The 13,982-nt window shown below is 32.2% G+C and overlaps 1 protein-coding gene across 3 annotated transcripts; it reads left to right on the top strand.

Annotated features, from left to right (window-relative positions):
• The first annotated feature begins 919 nt into the window (after positions 1 to 919).
• LOC117919786 (trihelix transcription factor GT-3b-like) lies at positions 920 to 4,488 on the top strand. Of its 3 annotated transcripts, none has more exons than XR_004652144.1 (3): positions 920 to 1,407; positions 1,559 to 2,158; positions 4,232 to 4,488. XR_004652144.1 is itself a non-coding variant. In XM_034837039.1 (2 exons), the coding sequence occupies exons 1-2, from the start codon at positions 1,171 to 1,173 to the stop codon at positions 2,087 to 2,089; spliced, it is 768 nt and encodes a 255-aa protein (XP_034692930.1). In that variant the 5' UTR covers positions 920 to 1,170; the 3' UTR covers positions 2,090 to 2,362. The 3 variants fall into 3 exon arrangements, 1 of the variants encoding a protein (XP_034692930.1); XR_004652143.1 differs by lacking the exon at positions 4,232 to 4,488 and adding an exon at positions 2,373 to 3,389; XM_034837039.1 differs by lacking the exon at positions 4,232 to 4,488 and having other exon boundaries at positions 1,559 to 2,362.
• Positions 4,489 to 13,982: the final 9,494 nt, after the last annotated feature.

Here is a 13,982-nt window from a genome sequence, read left to right on the forward strand (position 1 = left end):
ACTCAACCATCGTCGTTGAAATCAAGAGCAAAAGCCCAGTGGAAACAATGCCTTTTTCTACCTCAAAAAATTCCCCCAGACTCAAACACGTTGTATTTTACTTATAACAGTCTAAAAGGGGGCTTTTTCAAGGCCGTCAAGACGATGATCAAAAATTAAGTTGCCAATTTGACCACTTTTAAGTTTTACCGCCTTACCCTCCACTGGACAGATGTCAAACTTATATTGGCTGAACATCAAGTCCGGGTCCAATTTTTGGACCGAACGCGTCATACTCACAGGTGTGAACATAAACCAGTGGGTCCGACCCGTCGCACCACACACCATATGCATGTCTGCCACGTGGAAGGCGACGGTAGGCGGGCGCACGTGGGCCTGACAGAAAACCGCGTAGCGGCGTAGACAAAAATTAACGGCCGAAAATCCTCGTTAAAGGTGGAAGATCGAAGATAAAGTGAAAAATAAGAAATAGGATGAAAAGAAAAGGAAAAAAAAAATCTGCTAAGATATGGAAATCCATGCAAAGCTTGCAGAATTCCAAGCTTCCACGTACAATCTGGAAGGGCTTTTGGGTCTGGGTCTGGGTTTGGGCTTGGCTTTAGCTATGGCCCCACCACACGGCTTATGGAGAGAGTTGAGGCTTGGCCACCAAGTTTTCTAAATTTGGGTGCAGAGGAATAAAACCCCACCACCACCACCACCACCATCACCCCCGTTCATACGTTAGGGTGACGCCACCACTACGTAGTGAGAACAAATGAGAAAATGAAAAAAATAAAATAAAGAAATAAAAGTTTCTAGAGAGAGAAAGAAGTTTCCGCGTGGAGTGATGAGACTGAAGAACTGTTCAGGAGAGGGAAAAGATTAATGGAAGAAGGAAGGAAGGAAAGGAAAGAAAAGAAAAAGAAAGACAGAAGGAAGAGAAAGATTGTTTGGTTGGTTTTTTCTGAGATCTGAACATCTAACAATGAAACGCTCACTTTGACACCTATACAGATTTAATAATTCTATCCCTTTGACGATTTCACACCTTATATTCACACCACCTTTGTATATATGTCTCCCCTTCGCTTTCTCTCTCCATCTTTCTCTCTTTTCATTTCTTTCTCGATACTCATTTAATTCGCGGCCAAGCCTTCTTCTATTTCTCGTCCTGATCTGGGTTGGTCTATGGAGGGGCATCATATCAGTGTTCATATCGATACGGGTGATAGGTTTCCTCAATGGAGTATTCAGGAGACGAAGGAGTTTTTGATGATTCGGGCAGAGTTGGATCGGACTTTCATGGAGACCAAACGGAACAAGCTTCTGTGGGAAGTGATTGCGAACAAGATGAAGGAGAAGGGCTATAATCGAAGCGCGGATCAGTGCAAGTGCAAGTGGAAGAATCTGGTCACCAGATACAAGGTATTGATCCTTCGATGAATAGATTCAAAAGGGTTATGGTGATTGCTTCTAATATATATATGATATATATGCATATCGAGAGAGAGAGAGAGCGCTTTATGATCGATCTTAACTTGATGGGTTCTGCTGTTTGTTGTTATGTGGTCTTTAGGGTTGCGAAACGATGGAGCCCGAAGCCATGAGGCAACAATTTCCGTTTTACAATGAGTTGCAGGCGATTTTCACAGCGAGGATGCAAAGAATGCTGTGGATTGAGGCAGAAGGCGGGGCAAAGAAGAAAGGGGTGCAGCTATCTTCGGAAGATGAAGACGAGAACGAGGAAAGCGAAGGGGAGAAGGGAAGCAGCAAGAAGAAGAAAAAGGGCAAGACCAGTGTGAATGTGGGTGGCAGCAGCAGCGGAGCTAGTTTCAATTTGAAAGAAGTTTTGGAAGATTTCATGAAGCAGCAGGTGCAAATGGAGGTGCAATGGCGAGAAGTGTTCGAGGAGAGGGAAAAGGAGAGGAGAGCCAAGGAGATGGAGTGGAGACAAACCATGGAGGCATTGGAAAACGAGAGGATAATGATGGATAGGAGGTGGAGGGAGAGGGAAGAGCAAAGGCGGATGAGAGAAGACGCTAGGTCTGAGCGGAGAGACGCTCTTATCACAGCACTTCTAAACAAGCTCAGAAGAGAAGAGATGTAATTCGTATTGGGTCAGCTAGCTGTAGTTTCTTTTCTTGTAGTTCTTCTGGAGAAGAGGAAGCTTTGAGAGGTTTGTCCTGCAACTCTCATTTATGGAGGAAATATTGATTTTTGTGTTCAATCATATTTCTCTTTTATCTTATTTCCTTCTGTTTGCCCACTGAGGCCATACTTTTGCTACTAGCTAGGAAAAAAAATGAAAAGCTTCCCTTTTCTCATTTGTATTAATGTTATCTAGCTCTAGGGATCTCAATGATGATGCATTCTTTTTTAATCATTTTTAGGTGACCCAGAATCTGATATCTTTCAAATTTGTCATGAAAAAGAGCATGAAGATCTTGGATATAATGTGGTGGGAAGAAAGAATTTAAAGTTGGGTATCTAATTGAGGGTGTAATCCACCAAAACTACTAGTGTCTCAGGTGATGATCATGGAAATAGAGATGATATTGGGAGGAAAGAAATGGTTGGTTTTAACTCATTGTGATCCACAGTGCCATCCTCAATGGCCTGTCCTTGCCAACAATGGTTCTCAACTTCTTTTGTTATAGACATACACACACACACACACACCTAAAGCCCATATTTGTCCTATTTATATGATCCTTGTTCAGTGTTTTCAATCAGCCATGAAATCCCTCTCAAGCCTAGAGTTTCTGTGTAACCTAATGGATGATTGCATGTCTCGAAGGTGGTGGACATTTGCAGGGTAGGAGAAAGCACCATACATCTGGGTTCATTTTGTCAAAGGGGAGATGATGATTGTTCTGAATCAAAGATACCATTTTATGGCCTTCGGATTCTATAATTGACATTTTAGCTTTTACAGTAGGGCAATTTCTCGAATTTCCATGGAGTCCTGGATTAATGTCAAACCATGTGCATGAAAAACTTTGCGCGTACTGGTCCAACAGCTGTGATATTCCGGATGGTAACGTAGTTTCCTCGCAACATATTCTTGGTTATGAATTTGTACTCAAGACAGAGACTAGGAATATTGGCTCTCTTTTCGAGGAAATTAAAATTGAGTTTGCTGCCTTAATTAGATCAACAACTTCATGACAACATTTGTGGATTTGTTGTTTCATCCCAGGTAAAAAAAAAAACCTGACAGATCAACAATATTCCTGAGTCCTAGCTAGGATATGAGAATGGATATTGTTAAGCTCATTTCCTTCTGCTGGATGATTAACTTAGAAAAGGCATTGTGCTGATCATATTTACATTGGGTGTCAAATATTGAGGTATCGATACAACTATCATCTATGGTATGATTAATAAATTCTATAATTACTAGTTCATTTGTGCGTGTATTGATGGATATGAATGTATGTTCTTCACTTTTTGGGTGCTTCCATTTCTTTTTTGTTTAATTTTTTTTCCTTTGACATTATTAGTCATATTCAAATCTTCTATTAATTAAGTTCACACAATTTGTTCAATTTTGTGGGTTCTTCTAGATTCAATTTTAGGTATGTCAAACTTAGGCCTTAATTCATTCACATTATCTCTTTATATGAAATATCACATTAATATCAATAATTTATTGTACCAAAACCCTTTGACACCTACGCTGCAACCCTGATGTCTTTCAGACTAACTTAATTGCTTGCCCTATTGGGTCCGTACTAGCTAGGCACCTTACGACACACACTTTAGAGTGTGCATGAACTGACAAACTTGATTAACAACATAGTAGATGTTAGGTCTGGTGAGAGTGAGGTATTGAAGGGCGCCAACAATGCTACGATATTATGTTGTATAAGAGAGAGGAGTATCATTGTATGCAGAGAGCTTTGAGCCAAACACAAGGGGTATGTTTTTAGATTCTTGTGCTTTAATCTTGAAGAACCTCAACTTAGGGTTTCCATCTCTCTCTCCTTATGAGTGTCGATATTTCGAAAAATCTCAACTTAGGGTTTCCACATCTATCTCCTTATAAGTGTTGATATTAATAGATTCTTGTGATTTAATTTCAAAGAATCTCAACTTAGGGTTTCCACCTCTATCTCCTTATGAGTGTCGATATTAATTCAGGAAAGATTATAGATGACACTTTTGAACAAATGTCGATATAAGAATAGCATCAATAATATGCTTTTTTGTAGTATTGCATGGCTTATTTTTACTTTTTATGTTGCAGATGTATTAGCTAAGATGAATTTCCAATCAAAAGAAGTGTACTATGCTTTGCATGCATTCACAAGTGCAGTAATTCTCTGTGTGATTTTTCATTGTAGAGGAAAGCTTAATTAGTGCCTTCAACTGAAAGGCAATGATTCCATTTCTGCATGATTAATGCATATCGTACAAGATTTGTTTTCATTAGAACATTATAAGGAGACAGAGAGGAATGGATTCCACATGATGTTAGCTATTTTAATGGCAGTTTATGGGGAATTTGTTGTTGTAATCATTCTATTCTTTATCATTCTTGGCATGCATGGGACCCAACAGCCTAGGGTTTGTAAACCATTTGCTCATGTCTGCTCTTAGAGGCTAAGCTCATCTCTTCCCTGTACCTTTATGAGTAACTGCCTCTCAAAGTATTTACAAGAGATTGGAATTTGAAAATGTAGTGAAAGCACAAATGTCTTTAATTTTGTAAAAGCTTATTCCTATATCATAACACTGGTGTTAATTTAGGGATTTCAAGGGATTCGATGGGAATGTTTTCTTTTGAGTGGAGTTATGTTTGATTTCTGGAAAATTTAAGAGAAAATGTAAGAAAAAAAAACTAGAGAGGAAAAGTAAGTAGAAAAAAAAAAATGAATTTAAAATTAATAAATTATTTTTATATATTACTTTGAACTCATTTTACTTTTTTTTAAAAACTTTTTATATTAAAATTAAATAATTTGAAAATACATAATTTTTTTTATTAATTTTAATTATATTTGGTTGTCTTTGACATTTTTTTGATGGGTAATACGACATAAAACAAATCACTTTCCTTGATGGTTTTTTTTTTTCCATTTCTTAACACTTTTCAAAACCAAAAGTAACCTAAGTGAATTATCCAACATTTCTTAAGTCATTTGGCAATATGTTATCAATATATGAATAGCAGGATTGGATCAGTTCGAGCCATTGAAAATATTTCTTTAATTGTTAAGTGGTTGGTTAATAATATTTTACACAATTATCATTTTAACAATTCCATGTTAATTTTTTTTATATTAAAAATCGCCATTTTTTTTATATTTTTCTGCATTAAAATGAAATAAAGTCTCTTTTACTTATGGTCAACATTTAAATAAAATAAAATAATTAAAATTTAAAACAAAAAATGTAAAAACAAAAATGGGCACAATTTATAGTAATACAACTTAGAAAAATTAAAAGAAAAATACAATAACAAAAGAAGAGTAAGACTTTGGAAAAAAATGAAATGCCTTGTAAATTTTCAGATGCTCATTTTCACTTCGTCTTTAACATGGTAAGATTCAATGGAAAAAAGGTAAAATAAATAAACAAAAGAAAGATGGAGCTCCAGTTGAAGCCAACAATTATTTTTATATTTTTAGCATTTTATTTTGTTGTTGGATAAGATCCACGCTCAGAGTCTGTTTGGTAGAAAATTGTTTTTAAAAATTCTTAACATTATTTAATTATTGTTTTTTGGAAATAATTTTTAAAAACAAAATGAAATGGAGAACATGGTAATTAATGAAATATTTACTCAATTTCAATGAAAAAAAGATAAGAATATATAAAGCATTTTAGTAAGAAAATATTCAACTATTATTAAATATTTAAGAAGAATTATTAAAAATAAGTATAGAAATAATATATGATCCTACATTTTGAATATATATATATACACGAATTTTTTTTTATAAAATAAGTACAACTATCTTTGAATGAAAATAGAAAAAAAAAGAATAAATAAATTAGAAAATATTATAATTTTCTTAGATCCTTAAAGTTTTCTAAAATAATTCTTATACATCTATATATGTTATTAATTTAGTGTTTTTACTTTTTAGAATAATTTTTTTTATATTATTTAATTGAGGTTAATTTATCAAATATTTGTTTATTAAGATTTTATTATATTATTATTTTATAAATAATATTTTTTTTTAAAAAAATTATGTTGACTTTTTTAGCAAGTGTGAAAATATGTATATGGTGGGTTGGAAATTGCTCAATAAAGAATAAATTAGGAGATGGATCGACCACGCTGAGACAGGGGATGCCAATCGTATGGCAGTGGGGCCCAGGGAAACGGGGTGGATTTTGGAGTCATTATACCATTGATCCGCTGACTTTCTTTATATTTCCCTCTCAATGTCAACTTTAAGATGTGTCACCATTACAATTTGGTGTACCTGCAACCTCACTTTCATTAATTAATTAATTAATAATAATAATAATAATAATAATAATAATAATAATCCTTGTAATGATAATAAAATAATTAGGAAATGTTGTCATCCAGTCTTCATTCTTTTCTCTAATTACTACAATTTGTTAAGTCAATGCTTTTTTAGACTCGTCTTTTTCCAACTTAAGTAATACATTTAGCAATTTTTTACATAAAAAATAGGACTTCTTTGCTAACTATTTTTGAGATTTTCTAAAAAAGAAAAAAAAGAAAACATGTTTGACAACACGAAAACTATTTTATGTCTTTTGTTCTTATGAAAATATTTTTTATTGTTTTTTGAGGGTTATTTTAAAAAATAATTATACAAATATATAAAATTATTAAAAACAAAACACTAGGCATAAATATTATTTTAAAATGTTAAAAACATGTGGAAAACATTTTAAATTTTTAAACAAATTTTTGTTCTACAAAACATCATAAAACAATTTTTAAAAACTGTTTTTTTAGAATTATTTTTTAAAACAATTACAAAAAAAATCCTAAATTTTCTGAAAATTTGAAAATCGACGGATTTGGAGAGTGATTTTGAAATGTTTTTAGTTGTCTTTTAAAGACTTTTTGAGTGATGATTTAAAAAAAAACTAAAAATAGCTTAAAGCTTTTTGTATTGTACACTAGTGTAGAATACTTCTATGAAAAATAATCTGAATCATTTTTAGAATTATTCTAAAAATTTATCTTTAAAAATATTGTTGAATAAACCTTTTATTTAATATATTTTTCTTCAATTATAGAACTCATTTATAGGAAAAAGAGATGGGAGCAATTTTTTTTTTTAAATTTTAATATAAAAAGTTAAAATAAATAAAATAAGTTTAATGTAATATATAAAAATAATTTATTAAATTTCAATATATTTTTATTTTCCATCATTCTTTTTCATTTTTCCTATAGAATCCTTCTTTTCCTCCATTTTTCTAGAAGTATATAAAATTTTAATTAATTTTAATTTTAATTTTAATTTTTTACAGCTCCTTTCTTAGTATTTTGCTGAAACTAAATATAATTTCACCAAAGATTTGAGGAAAAACACGAACAAAAAAATAAAAAATAAAAAAAGTGAAAAAAATATACATTTAAAGTTGATAAATTATTTTTATATTATTTTTCTCTTACGTGTTTGAACCAATTTTAGTTATATTTAATTTTCTAATGTTTTTAATACTTTTTGGAAACCAACCATTCACTCTCGAGGAATAATAAAAATAAATCAAATAAATTATTGTATTTAACTTCTAGCATTCATACCCTATTGCTAAACTTTAGGTGACAACCCTTTTGTCAATAGCTATGGTCTTTTTGGACAACTTAGGTCTTTATTTTCCATGTACAAATAAGTCAATAAAGGTCAAATTTCTTGCATCCTATCAAATGTCTCAAATGGAAACATGACAATCCATTGGCGAATGGAGTATTACTAAAAAAAATAGGAAAAAATGCATCCCAAATTTTATAAAAAAGATAGCAAATTGTTTGATCAAATTAAATATGCAAAATATGTGAGATTTTCGTACAACATCACTTCAATTCTTATTTTTTTCCTCTCTAAAAAAAAAAAAAAAATTCATCAAGAACTATTCAATCCATCAAATTCAATTCTACAAAAAGAAAATAAAATCTCCATATATATGTCCAAAAATAGTGCACCATAATTATTAAGAAATTTTATTCTATAATTGATAATGAAATAACATAAATCAAGAAAGCAATTGTTTTTTCATCTATTAATAGAAAAAGAGACATAAAATTGTTTTTTTTTTAATCATTACTTGAATTTATTATAACAAAAAGGAAATCTTCTATGGACACATATCTGTTTGGCTCCATGCAACAAATAATTTTTGGAAGTTTATTTTTTTGAAACAAGACCTTGATTTCGTACTTTTAGTCATCGCTTATTTTATTTTTGAAAGATGAAAAAAATACCTTCAAGTTAATCTAAAAAGAAAAGATAAGGTCTATGAATTCAAATGTTAGGTAGTATAGTGAAAAGGTGATTAACTTCAAAGTGAATTCAATATTCTTTAAGTTGGATTGAGACATTTGTGATAATCCCTTAATTTGTTGAAAGCGAATTCAGTCTATTAAGTGAATTTAGACATTTGTGATGATCCAAAATTAATTTTTTTATGATACAATGTCAAAATAAATAATAATATTATACACATATTAAGGCAAAATATATGGTGAATTATAAGAATAAGATGTAAGAAAGAGTATGAGAACTGCATGTTAAATTATAAGAATAGAGTCAATATCAACCACGGGATTTACATGTTTATTCCAAATGATCTCGAGAGAATTTGCATCATATTCGGGTTATTTATTCAAGAAAATAAGGGTTAAAAAAACATGTTTTAATTGATCTAATTCTCATTGTACCTCTAAACTTGTTCTTTCTTAAATTCTCTTTCAAAAAACCATTTTTTTAACATATCAAAGCTTTAGTAGTTAAGCAACTTGCATTTCATAACTTGTTAGTTGTTGCCATAGTATTTTTAATCAGATTTAAAATTGGAATGGAATGTAAATAAAACAAATTAATATAGACATGAAAAAAGGATTTTGCCACATGTTGGTTTAGATCTTATTTTAAACCATAAAATTGAAAAATCACAAGGAATCAACATGCGATCCTATGATTAATACGAATCCATTCATCCAAACCAAGTTATACAATCCACATGGATTTCTATTTTCAATTCAATTTTAGTACATGGTTACATGATATAAAGATGAAATAAAGAGAGAAAGATATATACTTTGAAACTATGCATTTCTTCTTCTTGAAGCGTTGTTCTTTTGATTAGCACGAAAGCTTGATTGAAATTCTCTTTTCTACTACCAAAATTATGATAAGATGCCATTGTTGCTACCAAAGTTCTGGTCATGTTCCTCCTCCTTATTGTCGATTAAATTCTCAAAAAAATTTCCTTATATCTATCCCTATGAACTCTCATGAATCTGCCTCTACTTCTCCCAAAAATTTGATCATCATTTTTATACTAGTTCTTGACTACTTAGAGGCCTAAAATTTTTTGTATGTAATCTCTTTGATGTTATCAAAATTAAAATTATGATAACTTGTTATTGTCAAAACTTGTGATCTTCATTTCCTTCTAGGGATGAACATTTCATAGGCTATCCGGGTTATTCGATCATTCTTGATCCTATTAGGACAAGAATGGAAATATTAGCATTGGATATGAGACGAGTTTGGGAACATTTTCAAAAACTTGAATTGGGTTCGAGGCCAATATGAGTTTTATACTAACCTACCTTATCTTATCCCAAATGTGAAAATAACAAAAACTCTCTCGTGTAAAGAGATATTTCCTTGAACATTTGCCTTAGAACTAAATGGATTGTACAAATCAATTGAAAACCCATTTCTTAGATTTAAATGTAGAAAGCAAACGATTCATTTCCTCATACTCAAATATGGCCCCACTTCTTGCCTCATTTCTTCTTCCTCCCATATATTAACTAAAACTTATTTCTCCTTATTTTAGCCTCAACCACCAAGCCCTTGAATACAACCCCACTTCTTGGCCCATTTCTTCTTCCTCACACATAAATTAAAACCCATTTCTTCTTATTTTAGCCTCAACCACCAAGCCTTTGAATGCGACTCCACTTCTTGGCCCATTTATTCTTCCCCTAGACACATAAATTAAAACCCGTTTCTTCTTGTTTTAGCCTCGACTACCAACCCCTCTCCTCATACTTCAATATGACCCCACTTCCTACCTCATTTCTTTTCCTCCCATACATCGATTGAAACCCATTTCTTCTTGTTTCACTCTTAGCCATCTAAACTCCTTTGTGGCAGTATTGAAATGTCTTAGGCATCATCATTCCATCCACTATCCAATTATACACGTCATTGGCATTTTCAAGATATGCCATCTCCCTATTTCAAATATGTGTAGAAGACTTGATTATTTGGAGCATTCCCACAATGCTATTGTGATTTTATTCATAGGGGCTTTAAACTTTTCAAAATTGTAGAAGAAATAAAAGTATTTAGTTCAAAGGCACAACTTGGGAAGAATACGAAAACCTTGAAAGTGAAGAAGATGAAACAAGGGATTTGATGAAGTCTTGATTCAAGGATTTGCCTTGAGAAAGGTCTAAATCTATGATAGATCTAGAGTTTAGGTTTGCATTAATAAAGTTTAGAATTGCATTGGCAAGGTGGGGATGGGAGTGTATGTTGAGTTCCATGTCATGAGCCCGAGTAGCTAACTTTTTGAAGGTATGAGGTTGTATCCCTTAGAGGAAAAACAGAGGACCCCAATGCATTCCTTGTGTGTACATTTCCATAGTTGACACCTCAGATAATCTATCATTGTAGTCAAGGCTTAAGGAACGCCAACGATTAATATAATCAACAATTGGCCCGTCTTTCCATTGCTTGGTATTGGTAAGCTCCATCATGCTTATAGTTTGTCAGGTGCTATAGGAAAAACGATTGAGGAATTCACACTTCATTTGGTCTTAACTGTCAATGCACTCAGGTGCAAGGTCTGTATACCAATCAAATGCATTCCCTCAGAGAGATTGGACAAATTATTTGACTAATAGATCACCTTTTATACTTGCATTATTGCAAGTTTCGACAAAATGGGAAACATGTGTTTCAAATTTTCATTTCCATCGAATAACTAAAACTTTGGAGGTTGATAACCCACAAGCATACATATGTTATCAATCCTCTTAGTGCAAGGCTTAGAGTACATGAGTGTACTTTGTGAGAGTCCATCATACTATGCTTTGACGGTGTTAGTTATCATGTATTAAAGTTATTGGACAAACAATGATACCATCGAGGCAAATTCAATGATTTATCTTTCGATTTGCACTGACTTAGACGAATGTGGTACATCACTTGGAGATGCATTCCTTGAAGGGTGAGTGAGTCCTTGACTCGACTCAACTATGTTTTGTGCTTGTGCCTCGACTTTGTTTATGAGGGAGACTATTTACACATCTTTCTCTTCGATAGTCTTGGTGAGTTTGACAATGACACGAGCCATCTCTGCTAGTTGTTCTTCAATGGATGTAGTGCCTGTTACCATTACCAACATGGTCACTGAAAAGGAAGAAGTGAAAGAACTAGAATGGCCGAATGAGTTGTTTCGCTTTGACATCCCAGTTGGCGAGTTAGTGCTTGAGTTGGCATTAGGAACAAAGTATAAGGACTTATCCTTGAAGTCCTTCATTGTTGAATGGTGTTTTTCTTTATCATGAGAACTATATCTTTTTACCCCCAAAGAGGCTAAGGTGATGAGTGGTTAGTAACTGTCACGTGTCTTTGTTGTTTTTAACAAATGAGTGTGCTCACATGCTAACTTTGTGGACAGTGTAATAGTTGATTTCGTTTTGCTACAAGTAACAGGGCCTGTAAAGGTGCTACGTGTTGATTGGGTAATGAAAATCTTATCATAATCCTTGTCAACACGTGCAACTTAAATTTTTTTTTATATGCCATTGTCTTGGTAGTGATCACTTTTATTTGGCGAAAGAAATGAGAAGCAAAGAGGTCCCACCGGGTGTGTTAGAAATTTGTACTCATAAATTTAGTGAAAATTCCTACAATGTAAGTAAAAGAATAGGAAAAATAATGCGAAACAAAATATTTTATTAAAATTGTTAAATTGTGGGGTACAATATTTGTAGTAATATTCTTTTACAAAAGAATATATCCCTTTGATTTTTTCACATTAATCATAATTTGGGAAATGATGAAAATGTTTTCTTGATTTCAAATATCGATCAAAGGCCATAAGTGGCTTGTTCTCGAATGAACTCGTTGAACGAGGAACATTGTGTGTATAGACGACGAAGATGTTTTCTTTGTTTTCAAAGTCAATCAAGGGCCTATAGTGACTTATTCCTGAATGACTTTGTCGAAAAGCGAAGAACACATGTGTAGTTTTTTTACAATTTCTTAGACTTGGTGGGAGATTTTGTAAAGTCTTTTCTTCTTTGTGAAGTCTCGTTTCCTGTGTGGATTCGTTTTTATTGATCCTTAGAAGCCTTCTCATTGAAGGAAGTTACCCCTATTTATAGGTGGAATTAGGGAATTAAATTTTGGAATTCCCTAATATTTAATTGCTTAATTCAAAGAATTTGGTTCTTTGATTTTAGTAACTTGTCTTATTCATTAAGAAAATTTGTCAACAAGAGAATATTTATTTATTTATTTTATTATCTTTTGACTTCAACTGGAATATTTGTTATCTTTAAAAATTTGTTAATAAGAGAATGTTTTATTTTATTTTGATTCTCTTTTGATAGCAATTAGGAAGATTTTGATTTTATTTGTAAGATTAAATTTTGCAGTCTTCCAAATTTCATCACGTGTCATATTTTTAATGCATGTCATGTGTCAAATGTGTATAGGACCTATCACTTGCCGATCCTAAATTTTGTCGAATTGGGGAGTCATATTTTTTTGAAGACTAATTTAGTGATAATTTATTTCACTAAAAATTTTGATGTATACACACTCCTCTCTCATCCACTAAACAACAAATCCGAAATACAAACACAAATATATATATATATATATATATTTTTTTTTTAAAAATAGAAATGAAGATAAATTTTATTGATAAAATAAAATTAATTATCCTTTCTTATCCAAATTAATACTCATACAACAAATTAAACCAACACAAAAAATACATCAACAAAAAAAATAAAACGAGTAAGAGAAACATCATTCAAATAGTTAGTGAAGAATAAACCAACCTGATGATGGTGATGGAGAGAAAGATTCGAAGTTGGAGCTTTAGACAAAGAAGAAGAGAGTAACTATCGTTTCCCACGTCATTCGATCTACGTCATCTAGTTCTTAGAAGAAGAGGTTACGGTTGAGTTTCACCAAATTTTTGGGATTTCGGGAATATTTAAGAAAATAAGAGCTTGGTCTTTCACAGGATTTGGGGTTCTCAAATTGAGAAGAAGGTGTTAGGGTTTCAAGAGGAAGATGAAGTAGATGGAGTATTGGGTTGTGGAGAAGGTGATTACTACTCAAAAAGAGCATATTTTAGATAATAATTCTCATGAGTTTCACATCTTTTGAGTAGTAATTATGCCTAAAACACTCAATTAACATGTTTTTTTTCCCTTGCAAGAGTTACTAACAAGTTTTATGAAGTTTTGGAGTCATTTCAAGGTATAATTTTGATAAATTGGTGACAAAAGAGATTAATCAAATTGAAGAAAACAAATAAAGTTGATGATGATCCAAATGCATAATGAAAGAAGCAATGCAATCAGTTTGGATTGGGATTTGGAGCTTAATTGAAGGTGGTGGAGATGGATTAAACATGAAGAAATGAGAGAAATTGCAAAGAGGAGTCGGAAAAACATATTTCTCGATTTCGCATGACTATGCGAAATTTTCCCATAGTCATGCGAAATGAAACAGCACGGGTATTGGCTGCAGCACATAAGGGAATTGTGAAAAGCAATTTCGCATGACCAT

Source organism: Vitis riparia, chromosome 8, assembly GCF_004353265.1.
Source record: "Vitis riparia cultivar Riparia Gloire de Montpellier isolate 1030 chromosome 8, EGFV_Vit.rip_1.0, whole genome shotgun sequence".
NCBI lineage: Eukaryota > Viridiplantae > Streptophyta > Magnoliopsida > Vitales > Vitaceae > Vitis > Vitis riparia.